Genomic DNA, 25,863 nt, shown 5'->3' on the forward strand with positions numbered 1-25,863 from the left:
CAAAAACACTGTGAAATAATTCTTAATCAAATCACTAGCCATTATACAAACTCCCATCTCATACACTCTCTCTCTTTCACACTCTCTCTCCTTGTCTCCTGGCGGTCCACGAGGCCTCGCGTACAGGCCTCCAAACTCCCACACCTCCTCTCCACTCTGTAATTACACTCATTCATTAAGGTGGGCTTTTGGACTAAATCACAATATCCACGTGCTGATTTGTCAATTTACATAGCTAATTAACTCATTAGCAGAGATGTTAGCGATGGGAAAAAAAGACTGCTGCTTGCCAACGAGCCTTGAATTCGCCATCTGTTTTTGAGCGGCAACTGTCGGCCTCCACTCAGGGTGTGAAACCAGGGGCCAATAACACACACACACACACACACACACACACACACACAGTGCCGCAGGTTCCAGCTGGTGTTCGAACTGCAGGCTTTAATTGCTATCAAATAAGAAGCGTGTTCTGCGTACTCATCTCATTAGCATTAGCCTGTGGATAAACCTGCATAAAGAAGCGTACTTCAAAACACACTTCTGCCCTTCAGTGCTGACTCGGGGTTCAGCTCTCATGACCTGAACCTCTCCTGAACCAAACACTTGAGGCGGAACAACAAGCAACAAAAGTAAGATAAACGCTTAAGAAGGAATAAAGCACAAGAGAGAAGGAACGTGTTGTTATGGGAAAATAATCAATGATGAGGTCGAAGTAGAGTCACGGTTACCTCCCAGGAATATTCTTTTGTTTTTGTATATTAGAGCTCATTTGATTGTTCAACTCGCTCTGGATAAGGGTGTCTGCCAAATGCCGTCAAATTTAGTTTGAGGTGATTATTATTTTTTTTGCAATTAAAAAAATATTTCATTTAGTTATTTGTGTTTTGAGTTGATTTTGCTCTGCGTAAGCAAATATTAAGAATCGACAAGGAATAATATCCAAATGAATTAAAACAATATTCTTCAGAAAATGCATACTTCATGTCCGTCTGTCACAAAATCGTTTTTCCCACAAAAATTCCAGAAATAAAATGGAAAAACTTTATAATTAGGAAATATAATTATATATATATATATATATATATATATATATATATATATATATATATATATATATATATATATATAAAACTATAATTACTATTACTTCCTCACTATATAAATAATAATAAAATACATAATTATTATAATAAACAATAATATTTCATGTCATGTCCAAATGTACAGTAATTACTAGCTGAAGTAATTACAATCTTCTTGATGGACGTGACCTTAAAGGTACTCTGTAGAACCCTGTACATTCCTAACCTACTGTGTGGTTTTAACAAATTCTGGACCAAAAAGATCAAGAAAAATCTCCAAGCGAAAATCATGTAACACTTTTTTTAAACCAGACACTATAAAATAGAATTTGTGCTCGCTTTGTTTTGGCAATGTCTTTTTTGCCAATTATCATCCCCAGTGGTGTTTAAAATGAAGCTCATATGAAAGTAGATACTCAAGGCTTTAAGAATTTGTAGTTTTTTTATACTTCCATAGCCTACTATGAGATATATTCATTCATTCATCTTCTACCGCTTATCCGAACTACCTCGGGTCACGGGGAGCCTGTACCTATCTCAGGCGTCATCGGGCATCAAGGCAGGATACACCCTGGACGGAGTGCCAACCCATCACAGGGCACACACACACTCTCATTCACTCACACAATCACACACTACGGACAATTTTCCAGAGATGCCAATCAACCTACCATGCATGTCTTTGGACCGGGGAGGAAACCGGAGTACCCGGAGGAAGCCCCCGAGGCACGGGGAGAACATGCAAACTCCACACACAAGGCGGAGGTGGGAATCGAACCCCCAACCCTGGAGGTGTGAGGCGAATGTGCTAACCACTAAGCCACCGTGCCCCCGAGATATATTTTCATAGAATATTTTTTTTTCTACATAATTGTTCAATCTTCAAAGTAAACGGTGATATCAAATCCATTTTTATTCTCTGAGATGTCCCAAGTGCTTGTCCATCTTCAACTGCTAAAATTCTGTGTAAGGTTCTCAAGTCCAAACACACGTCTCAGTGGACACACTGAAAAGAATCCTGACTCATTTTAGATCAGACTCACTCATCAGAGCCAGAAAATCATTCGATTTCGTTCAATGCAAGGACCTTTTACAATTCTACAATTCTATCCTAATCTACAGAAGCTCACAAGTAGGTTTAGATCCAATCACGAGATTATACATGATTGAAATACATGTGTCCTGACTTACTTTTTATCTGACCTGCATCCAGAAAATAATTTGTTGCTTATACAGATAGCAAACGTGCTCATGAAACACACAGACAGTGAGATGTTCTGCATCTCCAAATGATTTTCTCCAAAGATGTAAAACAGGTCCGTGATTAGTTTGGTGTGATATAATGATTTCATAATCTCTTATATTATTATGACCAGAGCTGCAAAATGAGCACGCTGTATGAGATCCCACCCAAAATTATGCTAAAAAAGCATTCCTTTTCTGGCTATGAGTCGGCCATTTTGTACTCTTCGCCCCTCCTCCATGTCAGATGCTTTACACTGACTGGACATGTTTACCTTCCTTACTTTCTGTCAGAATGTTTTAACATGAAATAAAATCTATCTTGTCTATGTACTGAGCATGTGGCTTCATAAGTCATGTATTAAGTTCAAGTATTTAAATATACAGTATATTTGTGATGTGGTCAAAAATGGCAGGTATGGTGAAAAAAAAAGACATCTAGTGTTGGGAATTTGATTCCTAGCCTCTGATCTGTGTGTGTGTGTGTGTGAGTGTGTGAGTGTAGTTTTATATGTTCTCCGGTTTGCTCCTCCAGTCCAATGACATGCATTTTAGGTTGATCGTCATCTCTAAATTATCCATGATGTGTGTGTGTGTGTTGACCACAACCTTGTGTAGGATTAGCTGTACATGAAATAAGTGGATGGAAGACTAAACAGGATAGAATACAGACGCAAAATCTGCCATCTTGTCATCTAGCAACTGTTAGAAGACAAACAGTAAAAGGATTCGATTGAAAATGTGTTATTTATTTTTGACTGCTTCCTGTCCATTACTGCAGAATCACTTAAAACTCCAGCACCCGGAGAAATTTCACAACCACACAGACGCCACACTGTCCAAGGCTCCATTTCAAGCCTAGATAATCTTCATGATGAAGAACATTTTCAGAAGGTCAGACCCTCACAAACAACTTCTTAGTACAAATTTCCATCGCAGCATTTGTGTCGAAATGATCCACTTGTTTAATATTACTACGTTTTTATCAGTCTTAATCACGTTTCTACATTTTGACACGTTTTCCTCTCAGAGCGAAGCTCCTCTCTCATTGTAATTCAGGCCTACATACCGGCGTATCTTCTGAATTTAACCAGGTGAGTATTGGTGTGACACAACATCCTGCAATGCTTGTACAGTGTGTACTTTCACCACTAGGGGGCACTGTTGTAACAGCATTTGATACACACCTGCCTGGTACCACACCACCAGTGATCACATGAGTGCCTCATTGTGATTGGGCTCACGTCGGAGACTGCTCATTGCTGTACAACCGTACAGACAAAACCAAACGGCCACGCTACATATGTAAGCAGCGTGTTCTTCTCCACAGAGCATGGCTCGGCTCCACACGGCTCCATGTTTCACTTTTAGATGGACAGGGGGTTTGGAGGGATATGGGGGGGTTGGGGCAAGCTTTCAGCGACACACAAGAACTCAGATATATATGTATGATAACGAGAACTGGCACTGAGACACCAAGAGTTTTCTCACTGTGTGTGTGTGTGTGTGTGTTTGATACATGTGTGTGCATGTTCTTTCCAGAGCAAGTACGAATTTCAATCCGCAATTAAAGCCGTTCCTAGAGAGAAGGGAACGAGGCTCAAAGGGTAAAAAACAGTTGGCTGTTGGTGTAAATGAATGTCAGATGTTTCATGCGTTTCATGTTTCATTCTAATTGCTAGCCGACAGATTAGCTAGCGCATTTCACACCGACTTGTGAGTAGCTACTTCCTAATAAAGCACAATGTCTGTGTCGCTAGTGTGTACATTCATTAAAGAGAAACTTCATTCCTTCTGTTTGTAGTTTATAATCTGGATTAAAGTTAATGAGAATGTTCTGTAGGTTGTCGCCTATGTTTGTTTTCGCACAGAAGCTCTCAGGCTGTGATTTTTTCAAAAAAAAGCACGTGAACGATTTTTGGTTTCGTTTTTCTGGCCCAGAAACCTTTCTTTAAAAGGCATCTCAGGCATAAGAGAGGTTATAGTTGAACAGTTCAAGAGGAGAAAAAAGTCAATTTCTCCATTTCGACTGCAAGTCTCTCTTTTTAGCCTTCAGCAGAGGGCTAAAATAATATAAACCGCTCCTTTAACCGAAACTGCACCACTAAACATCACTTAACTAAGGTATGTAAATCTTTCAGCTGGCTAGCTAACACTAGCTGATGTTCGACAAACCTTCTACATTAGCTAAACAAAATAATTACGATTACAAATTTCTATATTAGTAAACACGAATAACATACTTTTTGTCCATTTTTAGTTACATAGAACTAGTAGTTAATCGCTCTTTTGCCGTGATTGTTATAGCAGCTCTAAACAGTTCTTCCCTCACCTAAGCCTCACTTTTTTCTCTTGCTTGAGCAAAGTTAATATAATAAAAATGAAGACTTTGTCTTGTCAGAAATCTGAACGTTATGCTAAAGACTTACTGCTGCAATGATAACCCATTAACATCTTAAAACATATTTAAATTACAGCCAGTTATCAGTGCTCCTGTTATAAGAAATTAATCAACACCTTCTGGCCAATCAGAGTTGAAAATTCTATAGTGCTTGATCTTGTAGCACCATGAATCTTGTGTACAAACTGTACACTATACACACACGGATTAATAATAAACATAATGCACATGCCCACAAAAGCAAAAAAACACTTCAATAGTGCATACATAAAAGAAAAATGTCACATAAGATAAAAACACTTCACACCTATTCAGTAATTACGCTCTCACTTCATACACAGTGATACACTGATGAGAACCTTTAAATACATTTCTTATCATTTAGTAACAAAAAACCCATACATTAATACATTACTATTTAATAATAATCAGTTATACATTCAGATTTTTGATTTGCACAATATAGCAATTTAGTGCTAATTAAATCATGATGAACAGATATTTATTTATATTCTAAAAAAAATAATTTTATATTTCCCAATGTATTTAAAAAAATATATATATTGCTATTATTATTATTATTATTATTAAGTAAAAAAATGTAAATAAAAAAATATTTAAAATATTTATAATTAAAATATTAACTTATATTAATGAATATTTTGCTTTCTACTGTTTTTACTAACAAAAAAGGATTTTATTTGATCAAAACCATTACACTTTCCTATTCATTTAACATTTGCATCCTACAAAATAAAAATCTTATAATCTACTTTTTGCTTTTCTGATTTTACTAGCAACCTCGAACGGAGTGTGCAGAAGTGTGAAGCGCTTGGACATGTTCCAAATCCACAATAATCTCCCAGTCAGCAATCGCAGTTCCTATTGTGTGCTGCGACTCAGGGGAACAGCCACGTACTACAAATCCCATCAGCCATTTGCAAATAAATGCAACCCTGCTACCCACTATTGCTCCCTTGGTGAAAGCTGTAACACTTGTGGGTTGAAGTGTGCGTTTGACCCAGGGGCTGAGTGAGACTCGCTAGGGACGAGAGGCCTGGGGATAAAAAGGCACTTGAGGATAAACGCCTCCGGTTAACACTCATGCACCGTTCACTACTCACCCGACCATCCCTTTAGATTTCATAGCAAAATAAAATACCTGCTAAAACCAGAGTAGCTTTATAAGATACCCATTAGCTTCATCTCAATTATTATTAATATAAACTGTATAGAAATAAATGCCTAAAAGCTTTGTCTATGCTTGGGTATCCTGTGTGTGAGAGTGTGTGTATATGCACAAATGATAGTGTAATGCTTGCCTACCCTCAGGGCAAAATAAAACTTATACCTACAAGAAATACAAAATATGAGATTTCAGAGTTATTTCATTAGCACAAGTCAAAAAAAAAAAAAAAAAAAAAGACAAATAGATTAAAATTAGTAATGAAAAGAAAAAATAAGTTGGCATCTTTTTTGGAAAGTGGGAAATTTTCTTGCATCCTTTTGCCTTAAGAAATTCCTTCACCCTGTTTTAGTACATATTCATTTCAACTGAATTCATACATCTAGGGTGGATTTGACAATACAAAGGGTCAAAAAAACTTCATTTTATTTTATAACATTTGGGAACTGTAATATAAGTACCACAGATTAATGCTATAACTGAGCTGATATTTACTGTTTCTCCATTCACAAAACCCTGGGGGGCACAAACTTTTATCATATATCCACTTACTGTCAAAGTCCAAATCTCATTTAGTTGAAAGTGAGAGTAGGAAACAGTTGGATAGATTAATTCAACCATTTTCCAGTTCTAACATATCCTAATTTTCTAGAGTTCATGATCTGGTTTGAGTGGCTGTAGAAGAAGTTTGAGTGGCTGTAGAAGAAGTAGCCTTTATTTTGTCATACTGTATATACATTACAGCACAATGCAATTCTTTCTTCACATATCCCAACTTTGGAGGTTGTAGTCAGAGTTCAGCATCAGCTATGATACAACATCCCTGGAGCAGAGAGGGTTAAGGGCCTTGCTGAAGGGCCCAACATTGGCAGCTTGAACCCTGATCCAACGATCAACAACCCAAAGCATTAACCACTACAGCAACCACTGCTCACTGTTTCAGGACATATGACTCTGAGCCCATGTTAACGCTGATGGATCCTCATGAACTCGGGTCACATTACAGTTGCACTCTGTTTGATTTCCATTTTCCACTAAAGCTCCATGAAACCGTATGACTACATAGTGTAAAATCTGCAGGACAAGTGGCTACAAATGCGAGCTGGACTTGTATAATTAATGCCATAAAAGCTTTTACCACAGAGATACAAAATAAAAAATGAACCATGCGGTGCGGCATAGAAGATATAATAGATGATAAAGTAATTCGGAAAACTGCAGGTTGTATAAAAATCCATTTAAGGATTTCCTTTCTTCATATTTACCTGATTGGCTTTAGCTCATTCATTTTACATAGAATGACACCCTTAACAATAGTGATATACCTTTATTTGATGTATACAGCTACACAATTGAGGGTTAAGGGCCATGCCCAGGGGTCCAGGAGTGGCAGCTTGTTGGTGCTGGGAGTTGAACTCACAACCTTCCAATTTGTAATCAACACCTTGACCACTGAGCTACCACATCCTTGTTTGTTTATTTAAATCCTGTGTTGTATGCTTGCGAAGTCTTGTCGATCTGTAACATGCCTTATAAAGCTAAAAGTTTTATAAGGCATGTTAGCTTATCTATCTATTTTATAAGGCATGTTAGCTTATCTCTAGCTTTTCTATGTTGTGTTTCCTAAGGGCTTTGGCCCAGATTTTCAGCACCACCTGTCATCAGTTACTGATCATGTCATGATAGCTTGGACAATTCCTTTGTTCATGTCTTGTGCCATGTGCGTTTTTTTATGTTTTGTGTCCTCAAACCTTTGCCCCACCCGATCATACCTATGTATGTCTTTGTGTGATTAATCATCATTTCTCTCATGTTTTTGTCTCCTGTTTTCAGTTGCTGGTTTCATCTTTTCGGGTTTTGTCTTTGTAATTTAGTATTTCAGTCATCTAGTTTTTTTCTAGTTTCCATGTGTTTGTAGTTTTGTTATTTTAATGAAACCCCCAGTTTCTTATGCTATCCCTGCATTTGAGGTTGGTTTTTGTTCCAATAAAAGCGCCCGTTCTCTGACAGATCAGAAGGTTAGGGGTTCAAATCCCAGCACCCCCAAGCTGGCACTGTTGGGCCCTTGAGCAAGGCCCTTAACCCTTTCTGCTCCAGGTGACCTTCCTAAGAAGCAGGGATATGTAAAGAAAAGATTTTCACTGTGCTGTACTGAACTGTAAAGCCAAATAAAGGCTTCTCCTTCTTACACAGGACAACTATGTAAGCATTCATCTTAGACAATTTTTGAAAAAATATGAAAAAATAAAAAAACATTTGTGTTATTTGGGTGAAATTTCCTCAAAATCGAGATGTCAAAGTATGTATCTGGTTTGTATGTATTACAGTATACAGAATTTAAATAGAAAAATCTGATGGTGGAAGCAAGGTCAAGGTCAAGCGATGACTGTGAATGGGACAAAGAACGAGCAGATAACGAGTAAGATCTTACACCTCTGTGTGCCTAAAGATTAATGAACGGAACTATGTTGATGGAAACGATGGGTTTGATTTCAGGAGTTTTCTGGAATGATTTGCTTGAATGAGAAAATAAATAAACCAGACAGTGTGATGATGTCTCTGATGCCGAAACCGAATTTTCTTCTATTTTAGCTATAAGCCAGAATTCAGCCACAGAGACATCAGATTATAGAGACTTCAGCCACAGAGATGTCTGACTCTGAGTTTCCCAGACCACCAGACATTTATCTGTGGTGTGTGTAGGTGTATGTGCTAGGTTACATGATGTGCTAGGTTACATAAAGACTCTGACATTAGCTTTTTATTGCAGGGCCTGATGTTGTGATGTGCTCATGTTCTCATGCATGTGTTCTCATTTGTGTGTGTGTGTGTATTTGTGTGTAAACTGAGGAACTCTGATGCTTACAGGTACCTGGCTGCTCAGGCTGAAGCTGTTGGCCGGACTGCGCTTCTTGCTGCCTGTGCTGTTGCCGAGGCTGCTGTTAGATGTGCTGCTGGCTGAGTTCTTCCTCTTCCTCCTCTTTGTCGTGGTCTGTCGAGTAGGTTCTACACACACACACACACACACACACACAGAAACACACTCACTTTGTAGAAAAGTAGGATGCACAACCACAAGCAGAAACCAGAAGACATCCTAATAAGAGGAAATCCATGTTTTATGCTACTACAAAATGTGTGTGTTAAGGAAAAGCAGAATTGTTCTGGCTTCTAGTGTTTTCTGGGCCAGAAGAAAGTCAATAGAAGACAATAGAAGTCAATAATTTAAAAATAATTTAAAAAGTTAGCTATATTGACTGTCATAATATTGTGATATTTTTTTTTTCATGTATAGTAGAAATGTAATCAAATTTGATAATCCATAATTAAATGAAATCATAATACATATACACTGTTCTTTGCTGTGAGTTTAATTTGATTTGAATTATTTTAATAGATTTTTTTTAACACATAAATAAACTCATGTCACTAGAATTGACATGAACTGACATGAATTTCTTTTTTCTTTTTTTTTAAATTGAGCATTCAAGGGAAACTGCAGAAACAAATGCGTTTCTTGCCAAAAGAGTTATAAGTGCACATACCTTTCTTGTGATTTGTGGGGAAGATTTCCGTTTTAAAGTTCTGTGGATGTCCTGCTGAAAGTAACATAAAGTCAAAAATTCAATGAAAATTTAATTTAATTATTAAACATGAACATGATTTACAGAAACTGCTATGTAAACAACACTAAATTTGAACTCAAATCTTTGTACAGAATAAAATCCCTCAAATAAATTAAATAATAAATAAATGCGAATTAAAATGTTCAAATTCTGTTCTGAATATTAAGATTCAAATCCTTCAATTTCAAAGGAAAACTAAACAAGGATTAAAATTATATTTGAAACACTTTCTAAATGATTAAAATGATCATGAATCCATTATTCAGTAAGCGTATATTTCTTTTAATGAGCCTGTGTGAATTTTTTAAGGGCTTCATATGAATTATTAGCAAACACAGTGCATAAGTATTTGCACCCTCTCTCTCCTACCCTTGGACTTTTCCTCATTTTGCAAAGTTACATCCTAGAAATAATTGATCTTGATCTGAATTTTTTTTTTACAGTTTAATTTACACAGTATGGTACAAAACACATTCATTTGTGACAAGATTAATTAAAAAAATGTGTTGATTGCATAAGTATTCCCCCCGTGTTGATACTTGGTAGGTGCGTCTTTGGCTGTAATTACATCTGGGATATGTCTTTTTCAGCTTTGCACATCTGGATCATGATGTTTTTACACAGTGTTTTTTGCTCAACTAAACGGAGACATGCTGCTGAACAGCAAATGTCTTCAAACTCCTCGCTACAGATTCGCAGTCAGAGTCTTAGCATACTCGAGTTCTTAGTTTTGAAGCTGAAGTCATAGAGTGTCAGAGTCATAGTGTGTTTAGAGACACAGGCAGCACTCCTATAGGTTTTTTTTTTAGAGTCATAAAATAAAATACCCCAACAGCAAAAAAAAAAAAAAGAAAAAAAAAAAAACAAAATCAGAAAACAATTTCTATCTATTTGCCTATGTCTTTTTTTTTTTGAAAGTAGTATATGGAATTTATAAATGTTCACTTTTTCTCTAACACACTCATTCAGAAGACATAATAAAACCAACTATGGCAAATTTTAGCGACAGAGAGATAACTGTATAAAACCTCCAACATTAATAACTACTGAGTCACATATAAACTGTATCATGACATTCTAGATCGTTCTCTCTCCTCGGTTTGACATAGTGCTAAAGTTAAATAATGGATTTAAATTAAACAACAACAAAACATAACAAAAGCAAAAAAACAAATTTTTTACATGTGCGAAAAACGTTTACGGGTGTGAACATTTAAACGATTTACTGAAGGACCAAAGGTCAGTATTCCAGTTGTTAGTACTACAACATTTTAATATAAAAACATGCTCCATTATTTTAATGAGATACATTTTATGAAATATTTTCTCTGAGACTCAAACCTGTGGAAATGATCATAGCTCAATTTGGTTTGTTGGTTAAAGAAAACAAAGAATGATAATGTTATCATCTCTACAACTAAAATAGTCAAGTCAAAATCCTGCCACACACACACAATGACTCCAGACAATTCTGGCTTTTGGTCTGTTTACCAGGGTGTGTGTGTGAATGACGCAAGGAAACAGCACAAAAAAGGACTTATCAGTGTATAAACATGGCCGTCCTTCCTTCCTGCCCTCGGCTCGGACCGGTTTCGGCAGAATGGGAGGAAAAGAAGGAGCCGCAGCTCATAAGGAAACAGCCATTGGTTAGTATTCACAACATAGGATAGGAGTTTACCCGGAGACAGACGGGGCTCACAAGTGAAAGTAGAGGAAAATCCCACAAATTAATACCAGGTTTACTGACAGCTTCACAAATGCTAATCTGCCACAGTGATTACCTAACTTTTTGGAAGATAATCAGAATAAATGTTGTTGATTGGAGGATCAGGGTTCAAGCCCCAGCACTGCCAAGCTGCCACTTTTGGGCCCTTGAGAAAGACCCATAATACTCTCTGCTCTAGATCCTGTGCTCTGAACCCTAACCTCCAAAGTTTGAATATGCAAAGAAAGAATTTCACTGTGCTGTAATATATATGTGACAAAATAAAGGCTTCTATTCTATTCTATTCTATTCTATTCTATTCTATTCTATTCTTTGGTGCAAAAGGAAAAACATTTAAGGTCAAGAAGGTGTTTAGGAATTCGAATAAGCAAACTAATTTCTAAATCTACAATATATTTCTAATTTATCTTAAAGAGCATTAAAAAATATATAGAATAAAATGATAGGACTTTGTAAAAGTAGTATTAGGAATTAGTCATTTTTTTCTTCTCTAACACATTCAGAAGACATAATAAAACCATCTAAGGCAAATTTTAGTGATAGAGTTAGCGATAACTGTATAAAACCTAACTCATTAATAATTACTGAGTTACATATAAATTGTATCATGACATTCTAGACCTTTCTCTCTCCTTAGTTTGACATACTGCTAAAATTAAATAACCGTTAAAAAGAAACAGATTATTATTATGTTTAATCAGCGTATTAGCAGAGGTGCCAACATTACTAGCAAGATAATCTTAGCAGGCTGAGAGAATTTTACTACAAAAGCACTAGCATATAGTCTTTTTTCTTTCAGACTGCGCATTAATTATTAGTAGACCACATCTCTGCTTAGATTTTGGCACCTCTGATAATAATTTCTCGATCTCATTTAAGTGCAGAACCATTTCAAACATTAGCAAACAACAATGCTATCTCTCCAGCTTTAGCTTCCATGCATGTGATACTAGCCCTGTTTAAGCTATCATTAGCTATCCTGTTTAACACCAGTAGTGTAGCTCACTATAAAGCTAGTGCATATTTAAGAAAGTTTTATTTAGTGTAAACAACAGCATTTATGCTATTTAGTATGATTTATGTGGAGAAGTGAAAAGACAACAAAGATAGTCTGGACTAAATGGCTATAAATAAGTAAAGCACTGGCCCCGTGGACCCTCGTGCTTGTCAATCGGTAAAATCAGGATGTGTGCAAGCAAGCCATATTCAAGTTTCACATTCGTTCCGCACTGCTTGTAATGAACTGCGCATCACTGAGCACTGCAATGAGACACATCCCCTATAAATTCCTAGCAAACATCCACACTGAGCCCCATTCCTCCCTAACACACTCCGAAGATCCGTAACCGGCATCTCTCCTCACATGTTCAAGTAAAAATTATAGAATGTTTGGTTGACTCTCTGTGTGTATATGTGTGTGTGTGTGTGTTTGTGTGTGTGTACCAGGAGGTGCCACCATACGCTGCCATTTCTGAAACAGGCACGTCTTCAGACAGTCTCTGGGGCTGAGGCTGTATGTCTTGTGTCTGGACATGAGCTCCTGCATGGGCTCTAGGATCACACACAGCTACACACACAAACATACAAACACACACACACACACACACACACACACACACACACACACAGTCAGCAAAGCAAAAGCCAGCATTACAAATATTATTGAAAGGCACAGAGATCAGAGAATCATAACATTATTGGAATTATTTAAAGATTAAACTACGTCTGAGCAAATAAAGAAATAAATAAGATAAAAAAAAAAGATTCCGAAAATCATTCCACAAACCTGTTTATTTTCGTAACATTTAGAATGAAAGGTAGAACTGTAATGTGGATGTTCATACAGTATATAAATAATAAATATTTTTACATGTAATTAATCACCTTCATTAGCCAAAAGTAAAATAAAATAAAATACACCGTAAAATCATTTTGTAGAATTTATGGCTTTCAACAATTATATAAAAACAACTGGATTAAAAAAACTATGATGAATTGAAACTCTTGAAATGAATTCTTACAAACAAACAGCATCTTGTTTTTTTTTTAATTAAATTTAGCAGGTGGATAAACACACATGATTGTATGCACAGGCACACACACACACACACACCCACACACTGACAGTTTGAGTTGCAGTATTCGGACATGGCCTCATCCCCTCACACTTCCACCGTTTCTGTGGAACAATCCCTGGCTCGGGGCCGAGGCACAGCGGCTATTTCCAGCATAAATGTGAGGAAACCCGTGGCTTTCCTTAGCCACAGCGCGTCATCCGTCCTAGCTCAGGAAACAGAGCTCGAATGGAGCCACTGATAAACTCACACAAGCACACACACACCATGCTAACAAGCCCTTTCTACAGGGTATTTTTACAGTAAGAGAAATGACCATGACTTCGACCTCTCACTGAAATTTAAAGTGAAGCTGATGCTCCTGTGTTCAATCTACAATTATACAATTATAATGATTATATTGAATGCCAATAAAGGAGGAGTGGCCTAGGTGCCTGTCAGTCTAACTAAAGGGGGCGTGGAATGAATGATGATATTTAAGAAATCTTTATGACAGATGTTGCCTGGGCACCTGACAGTCTTCATAAAGACGGTGTGGAATTGGCACCTGTCAGTCTTAGTTAAGGAGACGTGGACTTAATTATTATATTTAAGTCAAATGAAGGTGATGCCTGTCAGTCTCACTGAAGGGGGTGTGAACTTAATTATCTTATTTAATATAAACAAAGAAGACCTAGTCTTGGTGCCTGTCAGTCCTAGTGAAATAGACATGGCTTCAGGAAAAGTAGACCTGGATTCTGTTCCAGTCAGTCCTTTTTACAGAGATGTGGTCTCTATGCCTGTCAGTCATAGTTACAGATGTGCAGTCTCTCTGCATGACAGTGTTAGTTAAGGTTGTATGGCTTAAGTACCTGTCAGTCCTCGTACTGTAGATGTGGCTTCTGTGCTTATCAGTCTTAGTCAAGTAGGCATGGCCTCCGTGCCTGTCAGTCATAGTTATGGATGTGTAGCTTCTGTACCTCTATTTCCTAGCTAAAGAAACATTATTGTTGGCACGGCTAGTAAAGAGGAAGTTGCCTATGTGCCTGTCAGTCCCAGTTAAGAAGGTGTGGCCTCTGTGCCTGTCAGTCCTAGTTCAGTACATGTAGCCTCTGTTACCTGTCTTTCCTAACTAAGGAAGAATTCAGTATGTGCCTGTCAGTCCTAGTAGTGTTGTCACAGCTCAAGTGCCTATCAGTCGTAGTAAAGAAGGTGTGGCTTCTGTGCCTGGCAGGCCAAGTAATGATTTAAAGGCATGATTTAATCCTTCTCCAAGCTAATGTTTTGTTTTTTTCCAAGTAAATAAATACTGCTTTAAAATTTTCTCAACGTATTTGCATTTAATACCTTCGAATCGTATCGCATACAATAATCGACTGGCTTTAAACATCTCTTTACACTGGACCATTGATAAACACTGCATCATTTTAGAAAAATGAAAGCGAGTGAGTCTCGATTATTACTCAGATGGTATGAAACGAGCACGCTGCTGTCTATTTTTTATGATTCTTGCCCTGAAGCTTCAGAGAAGAAGACATGCAAAGCCAAACAAGGAATGTATGCAAAACATCTGGCATGCTAAACAGCTGCAGCACACATGCTGGATCAGGATCAGACTGAGAGCTCTGAGATGTATAGAATCCTGATTTAATTCCCAATTCGGCTTTGACTTCACTATTTTTGTTAAAACACGCTTTATAATAATACATCTGAGAGCTTAAAGGAAGTGCAGCAGAATGAAGTCGGTTCCAGGTTGATAAAATGGCTAAACTGCCATTTCTTTTTTCTCATTTCTCATTTCTCAACAGAAACACGACGGTGTGTTGGGTGAGCAGAGCTGGGCATCGAGACCCACAATGCAGTGCTTCAGCACAGAACGCTCATTAATGTTATGCTAATTTTCCCCATCCAATTAATTTTCTCTCCCCATCTAGTTCTCCTGTTTTGCAAATCGGAGCTGTCACTCATGCTAAAATCGAAAGAATAAACAAAGAGGCTGTAAAATAAGCGTTATAGCATGGTCTCAGGTTGGTGTGTGGACACACACACACACACACACACACACACACACACACACACGCCTCACACATGCCTTCAGGAGGGAAGCTTTCCGAGCACCTTCATTTGTCATCTTTATGTATGTGCATCTGTATTTGTGTGCATTTGTTTGTGTCTATGTTTATGTATGTGTGGGTGTGTGTATGTGTGCATGAGACTTACCCTGAGGTAGTTGAGCGTGAAGTTAGTCAGACCCATTCGGGTGATGTTTTTGGAGAGTTGATCCAGAACCTGAGGGTCTTGAGCCTGTGAAGGCAGAACGGTAGCCGTCATTACAACCCTAATGGTTAAATCTAGTGTTTTTTAAAACAACCTCTGTTTAACACACCTGCACATTGATTTTGGAATTTTTTCCATCTAATGCAGCTATTCATCCATCCATCCATATTACCATCCACCCCCCCAGACCCCAAACCATCCACCCACCCACCCACTTATCCATCCATCCATCCACCCATCCTGGTTGTGAGTTCAAACACCTACATCATTCACAGCAGACATAACCTGCATAATCTCCTGGCTTGTTTTTGGAAGGTAAGAGGAAACCGGAGAACCCTGCGGAGAATGAGGGGCCCTAGAATCATTCCCATTCTCAGATCTGAGCTATTATTTGGGTGATGGATCATTTCTCAGCATGGCAACAACTCTGGTATGAGTGGTATGAGTACAGCTGGGTGAGTTTTAAAACACCTCAATGTCACCAAAAATATCCAGTATCTAGTTATCTCCAATATAACTGTGGCTTGTAGTCAGAAACAGAAAATCAACACAATTGCAGGAAAACCTGAACAGGAGTTTATATAATTTAGTATTACTGTGAGCGTGTACTAAGCTGTTGTACCCGGTTTCAATTCCCTCCATCTCGTTACTTTCTTTATGGACTGAACCTCTTTAAATTGAAAGAGAGCGAGAGAGAGAGAGAGAGAGAGAGAGAGAGAGCGAGCTTCCCTGTCAGGTTTTCCAGAATAACTGTGACTAGCCAGTTCTTTACCATCTGCATTAAGACTACATAAGAAGTCAGAAAATCACATTTTTCCACCATTTGAGTGTTTCATTTTTATATTGGGTTAAGGAATAAAATTACATAAAAGCAAATACCCAATAGCAAATCAGCTTTATATTTTAATTTCTTGTTTCCTATTTGTAAGCAGCAGAAACCAAGCTGACGGCTGGTGCCGGAAGGCCAGAATGGGACTAAGGCCAATGCTTCAATTACAGTGAATATGTATTTGATTCAGGGTTTGGGGCGCTGTATGTGGAGTGCACTCAAACTGCTAATAAATATTGATAGAGATGGCTGAAAATTTGAATTTGGCCACAGCCCAGGGGATTACCTCAAAAAAAAAAAGAAAAAAAAAAGACGCTCAGCAGCATTCACGGTATGGCTACCAATCCGTGGGACTTAAGAGAAACCTGCAGAGATAAAGCGGGAATGGAACGAGTTCAGAGACGATGTGAGAGCAGGAAAGAGATGTGAGAGCGTGAGTATGCGTGGGTTTGTGAGAGAAAAAAAGAGCAGCTGAGCTGCACTGGACAGGATTTAAATTTCTTGACGCAAAACTGAAGTAAATATTTAAAAATACGGCATTTAAGGTTTGCAGCACGTAAGAGAGTAGACGAGAGCGTAGGTGATAACCAGCGTAGGCTGTAGGTGAAGACATCACGTGGACATAGATAAATACCTTTTAAAAAATGTCTTTTTAAAATACCAAATTCCAAAGCAGGTACAAACAAAACGGTCACATGTACAGATGTACAAATCATGCTGGAGTTTATAATGCTTATTTATTTAAATGAAACATTCAAATTTCATTTCCAATTTGTCAAAATCAATCAAGTATTATTAATGACTTGAAATTAAGTAAATTCAGAACAAATCTATAAATTAAGACAAATTAAAGTAGTCATTTAATTCTGGCAACCTGAAAAAGATCTTATTGACTGTTTAGTTGCCATTTTATTGTTTTCAGCTCTGTAAGCTTTGCCTTTTATGAAGTTTTGTGTATGTTGCTTAAATGTAAAACAGCCGTGTCCTGAATGTGGTAAATCAGAAGTGATTGAAATTTTCTTTTATAGAAAAATCAGAGGTGGGCACGGTGGCTTAGTGGTTAGCACGTTCGCCTCACACCTCCAGGGTTGGGGGTTCGATTCCCGCCTCCGCCTTGTGTGTGTGGAGTTTGCATGTTCTCCCCGTGCCTCGGGGGTTTCCTCCGGGTACTCCGGTTTCCTCCCCCGGTCCAAAGACATGCATGGTAGGTTGATTGGCATCTCTGGAAAATTGTCCGTAGTGTGTGATTGCGTGAGTGAATGAGAGTGTGTGTTTGCCCTGCGATGGGTTGGCACTCCGTCCAGGGTGTATCCTGCCTTGATGCCCGATGACACCTGAGATAGGCACAGGCTCCCCGTGACCCGAGGTAGTTCGGATAAGCGATAGAAAATGAGTGAGTGAGAGAGAAATATCAGAATCAGATTTTAAAAAAAAAAACAATGTTGGAATGAAGTCATGCTGAACTTTGGACACCTTTCCTACTCAGGGGGCCATTTTTTAACCTTTCTAGTGGGAGGATAGAATTATGAGCTTTACTATCAGCATGCTTGTGCACATCTGTTAAAAATGTTGATTTTTCAGAATAACGTGTGTTTGACAGCCTGAAGTGACGTTTCATTGCTTATTTCAATCCCAAGTTTGAAATGAAACTTTAAGATTTAGACTTAAAGTTTAGTTTCACTTTTAAGATTGTTAACGCTTATCCCTGTGTGTGTGTATGTGTGTGTGTGTGTGTGAGTGTGTGAGCTGATCAAATACACTGCAGTAATGTTAAATCCGCCCTTCTCCTGCAGCGAACCCCCCTCCTCTGTTCTCCCCCAGCTCTCTCTCTCTCTCTCTCTCTTCCTAAGATCTCTCTCTCTCTTTTTTCCAGTATGGCTGATATACCCACAGGGCCCAATTTAAAACTATGTGAATTTCACATGAACACAGCAGGGCTGGAGCGTGTGCAAACTTTTTAACGTTGCAGAGCCTGAAATCTACCAAGAGTAAAGGACGAAAAAAATAAATAAATAAATAAATAAAAAATAAAACACCTGTAAAAATCTGCTACAGCAGCCAAAATAGCAACAAGAGACTGAAAGCTATCACTCGCTTTATTCTTGGTCATGAATAGAGAGTATGGACGTTAGCTGAATGCCGTAGCTGGCTTCATTTCCCTCATCGTGGTGTGTTAGACGAGCTGTGGAATTAAGCAGATTACTCATTTGACCTTGTTATTATTCCACTTTGCTGTGCTTTAGACAAGACTTTCTTTCATGTACAGCTGTCTTTGATCTTTCTAATGAAATTGTTTTTTTTTTATTTAATCTCCCAGAAGGAAGAAACTTTTCACAATTCTGTGTAAAATCTGAGCTGTGATTCAGGCGAGCCGGAGGCACTGGCTGCCTCATGCCGAGGAATTAAAGTGTGTGTTACCTCAGACTACAGTGTGTGCTGCGTGTATCATCTATGTATGTTACACACACTGGGAAATTTTTTTTTTAAACAAGTAGATGATTAAAGTCCAGTAGCTATCAGAAAACAGGTAACCCCATCAACATAGTCTTCAATTTATAGCATGATATTTTCAGCAATTTAGAATTTTCAGGTTATAAACAATATCCAAAAGAAAGTAAACAAAATAAACAAATAAATATATTTCACTAAAAATATTTATCTTTAATTTCAAAAAGTTTTTTATTTCAGCTACTTTGAGAATTATTTTATTAAAATAAAATATACTATGTATAATAATAATAATAATAATAATAATAACAAAAATAAATTTACTACTTTAGTTTATTTATTGTTTGTTTGTTTGTAAAGTTGCTATTTTATTACTACAGCATATTATAAAAATTAAATCTTTAAAATAATTACAGAGAGATGTTTTTGGTCACTGTGTAGTTTCACAAAATAATGTAACATAATACAAATAATATATTTAATAATATAAATAATAATAATGTAAATATACAGTAATGAAACACACGAAAAAAAGAAACCCTGAATGTGTAATTAATTTGAAGAATTATGTAGAATAATAAACAATGTTGATTATTAAAAATGACACTAATACGATCAAATGCATTTCCAGTTATGATAAAAAAATCAGAGCTGGGGTTACACAAATATCTCACTACATAATCTGAACAGTTCAGCCAGATTTTCTGAGTGAAATAACTCTGTGTTCGTTTGCCATCAGGAACTGGCAGCGTGTGATGACATCACACTCACGTGCATGGCGAGGACGCTGCGTGGGATGAGCTCGCGGTACTGCCTGATGGTGAAGTGCCACGTCTTAATCCGCATCAGGTCATCGAAGGCAAACTCCAGAATCAGACGTCCCTCTGTACAGACCTGTGCGTGTGTGTGACAGAGAGAGAGAGAGACAGAGAGAGAGAGAGACAGAGAAAGAGAGAGAGCAAGAGAGAGAGAGAGAGAGAGAGAGAGAGAGAGAGAGAGAGAGAGAGAGAGAGAGAGAGAGAGAGAGAGAGAGAGTAAAAGACAGAGAAAGATAGAGAGAGATAGAGACAGAGAGAGAGATAGAGAGAGAGATAGAGAGAGAGATAGAGACAGAGAGAGAGAGAGAAAGAGAGAGAGCAAGAGAGAGAGAGAGAGAGAGAGAGAGAGAGAGAGAGAGAGAGAGAGAGAGAGAGAGAGTGTAAAAGACAGAGAGAGATAGAGACAGAGAGAGAGAGCGAGAGAGATAGAGAGAGAGACAGAATGAGAGAGAGAGAGTTTAATAATATTCATGCTGACTACAATACAACTATAAACTATAAGACAACTTGTCCAATATAAAATGGCTGTATCCTAAATAGTGCTCTATGTAGTGAACAGGTAAGAATGTCTGACACAACATTAAACAGCAAAGTGATTTATGAGGATTTGGGGTTGCGCTCTGTGGGTTTTATAAGCTTCTGAATGTCACATCCTCCACTTTTCCCCCTTTGGTAAGAAAACCAAAAACCGAGTAATAAATGGCAACATTTGCAGTCCAGTGCACTATATAGTGTACAAGTGCACTATATAGTGTCAGACATACAGGCAAATACGTCAAAGTGCATTATGGGTATTCTGTACCTGCTATTGGCGCATGGTTCGGACCAATCTTAGGATCTGGTGAAATCTTGTTTTCTGTGCTTTAGGGAATTAGCTACAAAACAGCACAAATAGTGCACTAATAAATTGGGGACACCGTATCCATGCTCGAGACTGAAAATGTAATGGAATCATCAATGAACATCAACTTATTAAATAACTCCAGCAATTGTTTTGAGAAAGCAGTAAAATGTCAGCATCAGTAAAAACGTTTGTTTATCGATCAGCCATAAAATGAATCTGTCGCCGTGACAGAACATCCTGTCTGTCAGTTTTGGATCTAAGTTTTGTTGGAAACGAAGCCTCGCGTCTCCAATCCAGAGTTTAAACACCAGCCGAGCACCAAAACAACAAAAACCCCAGACCGAGGCCTGAGCTCATAAAAACGCCGCCAATTAAGAGAAAAATAAAAGGAAAGAAAAACATCACTGAATTCGACACTGAGCTTCTCTGAGCGCCGACGCTCCGTTGCTCCGGCAACCACAAGGAGGAAAGGAAGGAGGGGGGATTGTGGGGGGGCAACAGCTGATTAGTTGGCATGGCAACGGCAAAGATGTAATCCCAGCAGAGCGGCTCTAATCAATGCCCCCGGCACACACGAGCTCGGGAGGATCGGCTAGGAAAAAAACCCACAGCTCCGTCACGTGACACACTCTCCATCTCTCTCTCTCTCTCTCTCTCTCTCTCTCTCCCCTTCCTTCCCTCTATCTTTCTCTCTACTTTCTCTGGCCAGTTCTTTCTCTCCACAGACAAAGCAACGCTAGAAATAAATTTTAAAAATCGACCTTCCTCCTTCTATTTCATCTCATCTCTGACTTTCTTTCTTTCTTTTTCTCTCTATCCTATCCTATTCTTTTTTCTCTCTTCCCATCTGGTTCCTTTTTCTAAAATAAAATCCCTTCTTTCTTTACTGTTTCTCAGATTCTCGTTTTCTCTTGTCATTTTTCAGCTCCATAGTTTCTGTTCATTTCTTTCTCTCTTCCCACCAAAAAACATCACTTTTTCCTTTTCTTTTTCCTGCTACTCATTCTTTCTATACATCTCTTGCTCACACCGAACTCTTTAAGCTTTTCATTTCATTTCTGTAGGTCAGGATCCTTCACTTCACAAACTCTCTCTTGCTATTTTCTCAGAAACCCAGAAGAAAATGCAAAGCAAAGCTTTTCTCTCTCTCTCTCTCTCTCTCTCTTTCTTTCTCTCTCTCACCTTCCCCTCCTCCCTCCCCCTCCATCCCTCCCTCCCTCTCTTCCTTGCTCTCTTACTTTCTCTTGCCATTTATTTTTGCTCCACACCAAACCACGCTGGAGAAAAAAGCAAAGCAAATCTAAAAAAAAAAAAAAAAAACTCTCACCCTCCTCTCTCTCGCTCTCAGATGCAAATTCATATAAGCTTTATTGCCATGAAATAGGAGGAAAAAATTCGATATTGTCAACGCTTGCACAGTTTATGTGGAATTGAGTTAGCGCTAATTTAGTAACACATAAATCAAAATCGATTTACGGAAAATCAGAAGGTATGACGTGTAAATGTTGTCACTGTGAGAAAAAAAAAAAAAAGAAGAGAAAAACAAACCTTGAGTATATTCAGAAATCGGACACTTGGTTTTAGCAGGACTCGATTAGAAATGTAGAATTGCTCAAGGAACCTGAAGAAACTTTTCTGAGAAGAAAGCCTTAAATCTATCTTGATGTATATTTTGGTTGTTTGGTATGAAATAAAGCGTAATGGACATGAACATATACATCTCTCTCTGTGGAACTGAATTAAACCTCTGGGAACATTATTCAATAAATTTAATACAGATTTAAAGCAGAATTTCTGAATAAACTGTGAGTTATGGAGTAAACTGGTGTTCTTTGAGTTTTGTTTGCAGTAATTACGAATCCCAGGGCCACCAAGAAGTCGCTCCTGGGCCCCCGAGCCAGGCCCTTAGCCCCCAATTGTACAAATGAGTCATAAGTCTCGATAAGGGCATCTGAATAAATGCCTAAATGTAAACATCTCGTTGAAGACCTACTTATTAATGAAACACTTCAACTAGCACTTTCTTCCCTGTTAGTTGTATGTGTGTATTTAAAAAAAAACAGTTATTTAGGCTCATGGTCTCTCAAGTCTGTAGCCTAGTGAACCTGAGTTAATGCATTCAATGATAGAGACTTAAGCACTTTTGTACGTTGCTCTGGATAAAGGCGTCTGCCAAATGCTGTAAATGTAAAAATGTAAATGTCATGCAGTAGGTTATTATGGCTGGATTACTCAGGATGTAGCAAACAGTCTCAAAATCTAAAAGATTAATAAACTAGGATTCGAGTTCAAAGCACTAGAAAAATGGTTGGAACTGTTGAAAAAAATTGCACAAGTGTGTGTGTGTGTGTGTGTGTGTGTAAAAATAATCTGAGATGTGCTCGCTGAGTTTAGCCCTGATAGACTGAGCTGGTGTTATTAGATCGAATCTGTTCGAACAGCAGGATCACTGAGAGATAAAGATGCTCGATTAACACTGAGATTACCAGCAGCTACAAGGTCAAAGGGCGTTAAATCTGTGTAACGAACAGCTGAACGCTTTCGTTTCAGGTCTTAAAGTCTGACTGCAGAGTAAGGAAGAAGTGTCCTTAGTTCTTCTGCCACAGGATGAAGAAAGAGTTTAAGATCAATCAGGCAGACAGAATGAAAAGCTGAATAATGTAAGAGTAATCAGAGAAAAAAACAGGAGCATGGGTCAAATCTGGGAAATCAAATGAAGTACTGTACATGGACAAGGACAGTGTGTTTCATGGAAGCAATGCAAGACGCCTTAACGACAACAGGGGACTGTAAGACTGAGACAAAGAAAGGCCAAGGATTAAATTAGAAAACGAATCAAAGGAGGAAGTGAAATCTGGTGAGAACAATCATGGCATTAGAAAGATAAACCAGTGACAAACCAGAGGTGAAGACAAGACAGGAAACGAAACAAAACAAAGGTGGAAACAACGCTGTTCGTGCGAGAGCGGGAAATCTGACAGCTTTTTAACCATTTAGGGTTACATTTAACATTGTGAACACAATGTCCACAAGTTATGTCCTGTTAACTCTTATGTTTGAATATCAATAAAGAGTTTGATCAGAAACGTCGCTTTTATGTCACTTGAAGAAAAAATAAACCTACAGCTGTTCGTGATACTACGACTACTGAAAGCGTAAACGTCATCTGTCCTGAAAGCTCTTGTGGTGGAAAAACTCATTTACTGTTCTGAAGTGCTGACACCGGAGACTCCTTCCATAAAAAAAAAAATTACAATTATTATAACTTGTCATCAAATGCACATTTTCCTTCCTCCCTTCCTCCCTTCCTTTCCCAGAAATTAAAACCTATTATTCAGAAATCATCTGCTATCAAGGGGTTGTTGCTATAGAAACAATAATCAATAATAAAATAAAACAATAATATAGCATGTGTGCAGAGTATTTATATATATTCTGAATTTATTGTATATATTTTTGTCTGTAATTCCATATTTACATAAAAAATGATTAGAAGATTAAAACACACACAGGTTAAAAGACATAAATCATGTTGAGAAAATTATCTATAGTTTTATAAACTGAAGACAGTCGTATCGTCACTGTTCAATGGCAGGAAATATACATTTCTTGGTCTGTTTAAACTTCGGCACGTTTATCACAGTAAGTGTGTGTAGATTTGTGTGTTTACCACAAAATATTTGAATGCAGTTTCTAAACACACAGATGTCTTCCTTCTGATGTTGATCAAATATCAGAGATGGGTTTCTTCCCCTCCTTTTTACTTCTGCAAGATTCCAATATTTCGAGTGTGTAATATTCAGCCCATCTATGCATTCAGAATTTATGACGAGAGCTTTTTTCATATTTGCTCTTGAAATATTGAAGCGCTCTCGCTGCAAACATGGCTTTTGCCAAAGGAAGCGAGGCGAGAGGTCGGAGAAAAAAGAGGCGGGCTTTAGATGAATGAAAGTACCGGGGAGAACGAGTGCAGCAAAGGGTTTCTAAGTACATATGAGCCGTTTCGCTGTGGGATTCCTAATGACGCTTGATGATAAACAAATATAGAATAATGGAAGTGATTAAGACAGGGAATGAGTGTGTGTGTCGCCTTCATCAGCTTGTTTGATGTATTAGTTTGTTTACTGTCTCATACAGACTGGCTCATATGAGGATATAACAAAAACACACACTCACTCACTCTCACACACAAACACACACACACACACACACACACAATTCTTATAATGATCCTCCACTGACATAATTATTACTGTAGCTAAAATATAGTAGCACCTGTACCGTAATAATAATAATAATAATAATAATAATAATAATAATAATAATAATAACAAAACTAAACAAAACAGGACCGAATAGAACAAAATGAAACAAACCATTTATCTCAATCTCATTATCTTAATCCCATCTATTCTATTCTATTCTATTCTATTCTATTCTATGCTTTATCACTACTATAGAAGAATACTATAGTATATTCTATACTATATCAAATCCCATTCTATTCTAATAACTTCCTGTTCTATTCTGATCTATCACAATGTCTTCCAGTCCATTTTATGCCGATCACTTTACATTTGATCCTGTTTCATTCTAGCACATTCTGTTCTACAATACATTTCTATTCTATTCTATTCCATTCTATTATAACTTCCTATTCTGTTCTATTTCTACTTATTCCAGTCTATTTTATTATAATCTCTTCATCTTCAAGTTCTATTCTATTCTCTCATTTCATTGTACTACAATCACTTCATTTTTTGTCCTAAATAAACAAATTACCCTCTATTCTATTCTATTCTATTCTATTCTATTCTATTCTATTCTATTCTATTCTATTCTGTTATATTCTATCACATTGTCTTCCATTCTAATATCTTCCTATACTGATTTCTATTGTAACATTAGTTACTTCTAATGGCTTCTAACTAGTAACTTCTTATTCTATTCTATTACATTGAATGAATAAATTAATAAATGAATGAATGAATGAATGAATGAATTACTATGTGCTTTAATGCAATGAGAATAAAATCCTTGAGCTTCAGTTCAGTTTTTGTTGCAGCCTTCATGATGTCAGTCCTAATGTCCACCTCCATACATGTAATGCACAGACTTGTGTGTATTCATGGGCATGGTGTGACCTAATAAACATCTACTGACATCTAAAAAACCTTATTATTGTAGTGTTGTAGTGTCAGATGAGGATGCTAAGCCTGGTGCTGCATGCCTAGTTTGGACAGAATATTTCCTGATATGATCTGTCTATGGTTAAAAATTCATACCTAATTAGTCATTCAATTAAAACCAAAGATTTGCTTTAGCATAAC

General features: G+C 37.5%; 1 protein-coding gene across 3 annotated transcripts in view; it reads right to left on the reverse strand.

Annotated features, from left to right (window-relative positions):
* Positions 1–25,863, reverse strand: part of ldb2a (LIM domain binding 2a) — a 71,649-nt gene that overhangs the window by 2,813 nt on the left and 42,973 nt on the right. Inside the window, exons 4-8 of one of the 3 annotated variants that reach the window (XM_060885281.1) lie at positions 19,643–19,765; positions 15,538–15,621; positions 12,707–12,830; positions 9,457–9,507; positions 8,778–8,917 (exon numbers count right to left, since the gene is read on the reverse strand). In XM_060885281.1, coding sequence (XP_060741264.1) covers positions 8,778–8,917; positions 9,457–9,507; positions 12,707–12,830; positions 15,538–15,621; positions 19,643–19,765 — 522 coding nt within the window. Of the gene's footprint in view, positions 1–8,777; positions 8,918–9,456; positions 9,511–12,706; positions 12,831–15,537; positions 15,622–19,642; positions 19,766–25,863 lie in introns of all 3 variants that reach the window. The other 2 variants (XM_060885283.1, XM_060885280.1) reach the window with 2 other exon arrangements.

Source organism: Tachysurus vachellii, chromosome 13, assembly GCF_030014155.1.
Source record: "Tachysurus vachellii isolate PV-2020 chromosome 13, HZAU_Pvac_v1, whole genome shotgun sequence".
In the NCBI taxonomy this organism is placed as follows: domain Eukaryota; kingdom Metazoa; phylum Chordata; class Actinopteri; order Siluriformes; family Bagridae; genus Tachysurus; species Tachysurus vachellii.